At 36.1% G+C, this 8,742-nt stretch overlaps 1 protein-coding gene across 1 annotated transcript in view; it reads left to right on the top strand.

Annotated features, from left to right (window-relative positions):
• The window catches only part of SMCO3 (single-pass membrane protein with coiled-coil domains 3), an 8,948-nt gene extending 836 nt beyond the window's left edge, over positions 1-8,112 (top strand). The window contains exon 2 of the mRNA XM_008707029.2: positions 6,210-8,112. Coding sequence (XP_008705251.1) covers positions 6,226-6,903 — 678 coding nt within the window. The 5' untranslated portion in view covers positions 6,210-6,225 and the 3' untranslated portion in view covers positions 6,904-8,112. The remainder of the gene's footprint in view (positions 1-6,209) is intronic.
• The last annotated feature ends 630 nt before the right edge of the window (positions 8,113-8,742 follow it).

The raw sequence follows: 8,742 nt of genomic DNA, 5'->3' as shown, positions 1-8,742 counted from the left end.
TTTCTTTCTTTCTTTCTTTCTTTCTTTCTTTCTTTCTTTCTTTCTTTTTTTTTTTGTAATTAAAGGTCAGGGTTGTGGTTTAAATTAAAGGAGGAGTCTCAGAACTAGTTAGTAGCTGTTATTTTCTCTTGAAAACTTCTGTTTCACCTATCCCCTATTCCCAAATTCCCAAATAATCGCAGAGTAGCTGGACCCAATACGGATCATGAGGAAAGTGACATCAGGGAGAAGCACAAAACCTCAGAGAGGACGAGTGACTGACTCAACATTAGAGGCTGAGACATGTTTTCCTTGTCTCTCGTTCTTTGTTACTATGGGAAAAGTTCAAGCATACACAGAAGTGGAGATGATAAAATAATAAACTGGCATGTACCCATAACCCAGCGTCAAAAATTTTCCAAACAAGCTTGATCTTATTTCCTCTGTAACCCTACTCCACACTCCCTTCCAGATTATTTGGAAGCCAATCTCAGAGATCATGCGTATCATTTCCTCATTAACATACTATGTATTTCTACAAAAGCAAAAACTCTTCTTTTTGAAATTTAACTTTGAAATTGTTAACAAATTAACAATATATATTTAACAGAACCATCTTTGGCTTTGAAACATACACAGTGCCTTGCTATAAAAATTTATTTTTGAGGGTGGTATAAAAGTTTTGTAATGCAATTTGCAATACCTATCAAAAGTAATAAAAACTTTAATTCCCATGGATTATACAATTCTTCTGGAAATTTATCCTTAGGAAATAATCCAGATAATTGAAAAGGGGGAAAAACTGTGTATTAAAATGCCCACTACAATACAGTGATAGGGAAACAATTGGGTATTTCTTAAATTATGGTTGATATCTTAAGGTATATTTTATATAATAAAATTATTAGACAACTAAGAATTTGGGAAGGTATTTAAGTAAATTAATATAAGATGAAAATTGTTTTTACACGATTGTTACAACTTGGTAAAAATACTTCCACATCTAAACAAACTTTAGAAAGGAACAACCAAAAAAATTTAAGATGGTAAGTTTATGAGTGTTCTTCCTTCTTTAAAGTGTTTATATATTAGTTGTATTGACTTTCAAGTACTGTTTTATCAAGTCTTTTCCTTTTAATTTCTTCATGGTATAATTCTACCATCTATCAAAACGCATATCACATGTCACTTTCTCCATGAAGCTTCCCCTAATCACCCCGATATCATTTCCCTCTTTAAATTTCTGTAACACTTGACATTTAGCTACCATTCTTCACGAAAGTATCCTGAGAATTTTTTATTTGAATATGTGATAATCAATACATTTTCATTTTGGAAGGTGATGCCTTCCCCCAAAAAACTAAAACAACTCTACAGTGTCACTAAATAAATCTTAACTTTTAGAAACAATCATCAATATATTTCTACTATTTCTTATACGCTATTTAACCTTGAATGTTGACTTCTTATGTCAACAAAATTGACAAGGTTAATTTCAGTGAGAATCCATTTGAAGCTAGTCTTTGTTTCCATTCCGATTTCCGAAGACATGCCGACCACTGGTGTCAGCATTTCCAAGTTTCTTTTTGTGTGTAAATAACGAGTAATGTTACATACACAATAACAATACATGTGATTTCCAAACTTCCTTTTAGCAGCAGAGCAACAGAACTCTCTCATCAAATAAAATTTTACACCCCCACAGTCCAAATACGGCAACAAGAAAGCCCTGGTGCTTCAGCAAAGGCTAGGGTGAACTAGACATGCTGGAGAGCAAGAGCGCCGCCTGCTGGCCAGCAATTCTCCGTCAGGCTGCCCTAGGGCTCTTTAGAGCCTACCTCACGAATCACAGCAACAAAATACGCAAGTAACAGTACAAACTGCAGTTCAGAAGCGAATGGTAACTGTGCAAAGAGAACTTTTCATAAAGAGGGAGAACTGTTATCATCATCTGATAACAATGTAAAAATGACATTTACCACACAAAGGTGCAGGTAGTAAGAACTGGATTAAGAATACCATTTAGCTACCTGTAGGCTGCAATCTTTAAAATTCATTTATAAAGTGACTTTGAAATGACTTATAAGGAGTGCCTGGCTGGCTCAGTCTGTGGAGCATGGGACTCTTGATCTCACGGTCGTTGAGTTCAAGCCTTTTGTTGGGTACAGAGCCTAACGAAAAAGAAAAAGATTCTTATTTTATTTACTACATCTTTATAAGATTTTATTTATTCATTCCAGGGGCGGGGATCAGAGGGAGAGGGACAAACAGATTGCACTGTGCGCGGAGCCCAACACAGGGCTCGATCTCGGGACCATGAGATCATGACCTGAGCCAAAACCAAGAGCCAGACACTCAACCAACTGAGCCATCCAGGCACCTCAAAAGAAATGATTTTTAAAAGATTGAATTTCAAAGTCAATATTTAAAATGTTACACCTGAAAATATAAGATAGGGAAAAGTATAAGGCCCAGAACTCTTCTTAGGTAAATACTACTGGTATTTGATGTAGGTAAGACATCACTTGTGGCATGCCTAAGTAACAACTAGGATCTTCGAGAAGGGTGGTTCCAAATAATTGCAAGGCTTTTGTTTTGCTGCGTGAAGTAAGCAATTTGAGAGTCAGCTAAATTGTCACGGGCAATCCTGGAAATGCTGCACGTGGCCAACTGTTTTTGCATGTGATGTATAATCTTCTAAATATCAAGCATAATTTAAGAATAACAATTTGGAAGGGAGCAAATATTAACCTTCCCTAGATGACTAAATGTTTCCATATGGCCCTAGTGTTAATACATATTAACCTGTGCGTTGTTTAAAATTTGAATTTGCACAAATCAAGCACCAACCCTATAATTTCAAACGACATAATACTTTTAACTCAACAAGTAGTTTGAAGTCTGTCTTAACTACGTAACTGGATTAAAAATGCCATAGAAGCAGGGACCATGTCCTTTTCATTTTTGTGTGCTCTAGAGAGCCCAGCATGCTACCTTATGCACGCTAAGGTACTAGTCCACTAGACACACTGTTACTGAATTATTAAACTGCTTCCTTCACCAGGCTCTTCAAATTTCACCTGTCCAAAAATAATTCATTAGTTTCACCTTCAAACCCTACCTCTCCCCCACCTAATTCTCTAACATCTCACTGTTGGGATGAAAATAATTTTGAACCGTATTCAGTCCTGGGAAGGTATGGTGACAGGCCTGCTGAAGATCTAGGAGGCATAAGGAGCCCTCCCAAAGCCCTTCCTCAAGAGAAAGGAGCTAGGAAGGTAAGCCCAACTCAGAAAAATACAAGTCCTTCTTCATTCGATTTGAAAAGGAATTCTGAGGACATCATGATGTCTTACTCAAACTTATTACTGGCACAAAATTATAGATCTCTGGAAACTGGTATAAAAGTGCACGTGTCAGGGCTTGGGTGTGTAAAAGAAAGAAAATATCATCGAAAAAGTACTGGGTCTTTAATTTCTGGTAAGATTGAAGTCTTTTCATCAATTAATTAACTACCTGTCTTTTACTGTCCAGAGGTGTTTGCTCATTTAGCTATTAGATAACTACTGTTTTTCTTATTGAAAACAACAGTCTTTAGAAAGTCATACTTCATTTTCCTTACATTTTTCCCAGTTTCATTTTAGTTCTTTTTACATGGTCATCTTTGTCCGTCAAATTTTTGTGTGACGTTTTTCCCTTGGTTTTAAGCTTGTAAAGCCCTCCTCCATATAGACATTTGAAAATTATCCATTTTCTTCTGGCTATTTTATCTTTTTTTTTTACAGATCTTACACTAACTCTTTTAAATTAATTTTTAACCCCCAAAACTAGCCCATTATGCCAGGAAGGAACATTTATAGAACAATGATTTCATTATTATCGATTTGAGAGTCTATATTTATTATATATTAAATGTAGAGAAGGGTCTGTTTTCAGAACTATTTTGTTCCGTGATTCCATCTACTCTTGTACCTGTACAACAGTGATTAATATTATTTTTATAATGTTTTAGTATTTGGGGAGGAAAAAGTGTCATCGTTCCTTTTCCTGAAAACATAAAAAATCTCACCTATTTAGTTTTATTTTGTTTCAACTCTTGGAAGAAAAGAAAGAGAAAATGGAGTCCTCTATATCTGTGTAGAACCTGGGTACATTTTCTCTTCAAGTAAACAGCATCCTGGTTTATTTTTATTTTATGATTAATTTGTCAAGATGTATTAAAAAACAATGAGTTAACTGGGAAGAAATTGACCACTTGGAAGGATTCAACCTCCTCTCAAGAGGAAGGCTCGTCTCTCAATCTGTTCATCGTTAGGTAAATAGAACCACATTTACCTTCCACGTTTTTCTGGAAGCTATCCCTTCAGATAATGGCAGATCATGGCTGCTGGAGATATATTACACTTTCTCAGGCTCAGAAAGACTCCTCTCACCTAAATATCTGAATAGGACTGTAGTTGATGATCTTCTGAATTCAAAGTAAGAAACTGGAGTTTTCACTTCATGATAATATCTGAACTAGGAGCCAAGAAAAGAAAAAAGTTGAATGGAAAATTTCTAGAAGAAAAAAGAGAAACAAAGTCCAGATTTGTGGTTATCGAAGTACAGTTTGCAACCCAATGGTGAGTTGGGGAATATTTAATAAATCCTCAACAATTTCTTTAAATGAAATTAAGGTATTTTCTAAGTACTGTTTTGTGGAAATTTGTGTAACATGGGTGTGAGCATATGGGTGTGAGTGTGTGTGTGTGTGTGTGTGCGTGTGTGCTGGATCTGACTCAAAGACACAAATGAATTTCTGACCGTGATAAAGTTTACTCTATCAGGGGTACCAAGGCATTTTTCTAAACTGAACAGCATAAATGATGATATTCCCAATCCATTTTAAAAAATGTTTCCCCTTTCTATTTCCAACTTATATCTTTATGACTTGGAGGATAGGCTATTTTCATGTTTACTTTCTCGAGAGAAAAACGTCTTCACTCCTTTTTTCCGTGCTTGTGAGATCCCCCATATCTAGGCTAAGAGCCATGGTCTCAGAATAGAGAGGGCCCAAATTCATCAGGATATTGTTTACTCGAGAGAGAGAATGTGCCAGCCCCCACACAGATTTCATTTTCTCTTTTCTCCCAAGAGTTTAAACTAAAAATAAAAGTACCAAGCACATAGTAAGCCTATTCAAGGTACGCATGTTGTAGTATAATTCTTACAGGGCTCGAATTTTTTAACCAAATATACTCAGAACGTTCTTGTTCCTTTTTTCTCTGCGTGGTTCTCTGAGCCAGAAGCGCACACACGAGAAGGCTCCTACCTGATTCATTTTATTCATTCTGTGGTGTCCTCGAGCTACTTCCTCTTTAATACTTTTGTGAAATGGCATTATCTTCTTTCTAAGGCGAATTCTAGCTAATCCTCACTGGGCCCTACTGCATTATAAACCGGTCTCAATAATTTAACTTCTAAGCTTTGCAAATGGAGACCACAGAGATAGCCATAACCGCACTGTCCCCTGCACCATGCCCACTCTCTCCCCAGGAGAGATTTTAATCTAAAGGATTTTGAAGATATACCCTTAACATGAAAATTTTTTGTAAAGATTCTAATATGTGTGTTGCCTTTGGTGTCCCCTAGGTTTAGAGAACAAATAATTTGCCTGTAGACACATAGAGTGACTTGAATATTATAAATTAAGATGAGAGTATATAAACAAAATTAGAAATTAATATTCCTGTAAACTCAGAGATCTTAATATTCTTCTGGCCCTATAATTTATCTCCAAATATTAGAGAAATCAATCTAGTAGGTCTACTCATTGTGTTGACCGGGGTTTGGGAAAATTAAGGAATACTGGTAAACAAGAGCTAACCGTATCAAACTGCAGTCTATGTCAAACCTTACTGAATACAACTTGGAAATAATCACATTTATTTATTAATAAGCAGATGCTTGGTAAACACAGATGTTTCCTATCTAGGATTTCTCTCACCACGAAAAACTAGTGCCTTCTTTATTGCATCAGTAGGTTGCATTGTTACCCACATTTCCATACACTGACTCTAAATTTCATAAAAATAATTGTTTTAAAGAACCTGTTGAATTTTCTGAGGAATTCCTTAGATAGAACGGTGCTATTTTTCTATTCATAAAGTAAAAGATTTCTTCGTCAAACGCACGCAGACAGCAGGTATTTCTCACATTTTTTAGTGAAGATTTACTACTTTATTTTTCAGAGATTATATTTGAAATATGGCTCAGAGTGACTTCCTCTACCCAGAGAACCCACGGAGAAGGCAGGAAGTAAACCGTCTTCACCAGCAGCTTCTTGACTGTTTGTCTGACAGCTTCCATGCCACTAATAAACTGACTGAGGTTTTAAACATGCATTTGGGATGCAGCCTGGCCTCTATTGAGATGAAAAGAGATGGGACCATCAAAGAAAACTGTGATATCATCATCCAAGCCATGATGAAAATCCAAAAGGAATTGCAAAAGGTCGATGAAGCACTAAAAGATAAGCTGGAGCCAACCCTTTACAGAAAACTTCAGGATATTAAAGAAAGGGAAACAGAAAAAATTGCAATAGTACAAAAGGTCATTTCAGTCATCCTGGGAGAAGCTACTTCGGCAGCCAGTGCCGTAGCTGTTAAACTTGTGGGCTCAAATGTCACAACTGGCATCATTAACAAGTTGGTCACTGTGTTAGCTCAAATTGGAGCTTCTCTCCTTGGTAGTATAGGAGTTGCCGTTCTTGGCCTTGGCATAGATATGATTTTCCGTGCCATCCTGGGAGCAGTGGAGAAAACGCAGCTTCAAGCAGCCATTAAAAGTTATGAGAAGCATCTGGTGGAATTCAAGTCAGCTTCAGAAAAATATCATCATGCCATTACTGAGGTCACCGACACAGTGAAACACCAAATGAAATGAACAGCCACTGTGCCACTGGAATATTTTTCTACTTCCCGACAATAGTGTTTTGCTTCTTTGATTAGGTTCATTTTCTGTAAGTTTCCAACACGGACAGAAATACAGTTAAGACGTTAGAAAGATGGTTTTTAAAGAGATGCTAAAACTAGAGGACTCCAGAGTTTTGTATCAACAACAAATGCCTACATCAGTAGGTGCTAGACCCTGCGAGCTAAAAGATTATATCCCAGGATACCGTCTTACGCTGCTCTCCCAGATCAACATTAGGTTAAATGCTATTGTAAAAGAGCAGGTGTTGGGGTTACCTCTTCCTTTTCTAACTCCCCAAATTCTAAAAATTTACATTGAATGCAGAGACTTTTATTTCTACCACTAGCTTCAGACATCATTTAGTTCTAAGGGGATGTACTTAGTAACTTCTGCCTAGATACAAACTGTGGACCTTTGAATGAAATAGAAATACTACCATAATTTTGACCTTCAGTTTAAGTCCAATTTTCAATAAGCTAGAAGAGACTGAAATACGGGTTGTAATAATTGACTTCAATGACGAAAGGATGCAATGGTTCTGTAACTTCCACTAATTACACTCTATAAGCTTGAATGGATTTTTAAAAGATGAAAGTTAAAACTGAAAAGATAAAGGTTCTGTTTCTACAATTGCAATCAATCCTGACCAACTGTGGTGTGATGATTACCCCTCAGTGTGAATGTTTGAACACTCTGGAACGTTTTAAAAAAACAAACAAACATGCAAATCCCAACTACACATGCATAAAATGCATTTAGGATGCAGGGGAGGAAGTTGATACTCTTAGGAATTTGTCATTTAAAGGAGAGTCATAATTTATTACCTCATGAGTTTTCAAAAAAAAAAATGAAATTTCATTTTCTACACTAGCAGAATGGAGGAAGCTGTCCCTGCTACAGAAAACTTTAGGTGCCCCATTTCATTAATTACCTGGTTTCAGAAAAATCCAGAGGCTAAGGAAGCCTAATGGTTCAGTTAATTTCTGCAGACACAAGTGTTTTCTAAATCCTTCACCCACCAATAACTCCCAATTGTGACTCTTAGGTTCTACTACATAATCATTAATAAGTTGCTGACGTAATAATGTATTTGTTATAGTTGTATTCTTGCATCTAAGTACAAGAAAAGTGTTGAAATTTTAAAAGCTCAGCATATCTCAAAAATTAAAAAGCTACATGAAAGATTTTAATTTTTCAAATGTACTTTCTTCTCTTCTGTCACTGCTTCTTAAAATTAGTTTCAAAACTAAATTAGTTCACCTCCAAAATTGAATTTTATTTTATTACCTAACTTACAAGTTGTTTTTTTTTTTAAGATTTTATTTATTTATTTGACAGAGATAGAGACAGCCAGCGAGAGAGGGAACAAAAGCAAGGGGAGTGGGAGAGGAAGAAGCAGGCTCCCAGAGGAGGAGCCTGATGTGGGGCTCTATCCCCTAATGCCAGGATCACGCCCTGAGCCAAAGGCAGACGCTTAACCGCTGTGCCACACAGGCACCCCTAACTTACAAGTTCTAAACTACAAGACCTTGTTATTGCTTTCTGGAACTCAAAATTCAGTCTAAAACCAAATCAAGAATTTTCTAAGACAATGGTTTGTTTAGGGAAGGAACCCATCTTAAATAGTTAAGTGCACATTTAAATATTCTCTTAAAAATTAATGTGTATCTCCAATATTTTGGAGTATTTATAATTGACAGTAAGAACTGTCCTATACCTAACATAATTTCCTATAAGGGATATTAAGATCAGAAATAACCAAGGTTATCTCTTAAAGTGAAACGTTTAAATATTTAAACTTACCTTTAA

This window comes from Ursus maritimus, unplaced genomic scaffold (genome assembly GCF_017311325.1).
Source record: "Ursus maritimus isolate PB19 unplaced genomic scaffold, ASM1731132v1 scaffold_26, whole genome shotgun sequence".
NCBI classification, from domain to species: domain Eukaryota; kingdom Metazoa; phylum Chordata; class Mammalia; order Carnivora; family Ursidae; genus Ursus; species Ursus maritimus.
This window is presented reverse-complemented; position numbering and strand designations above follow the sequence as displayed.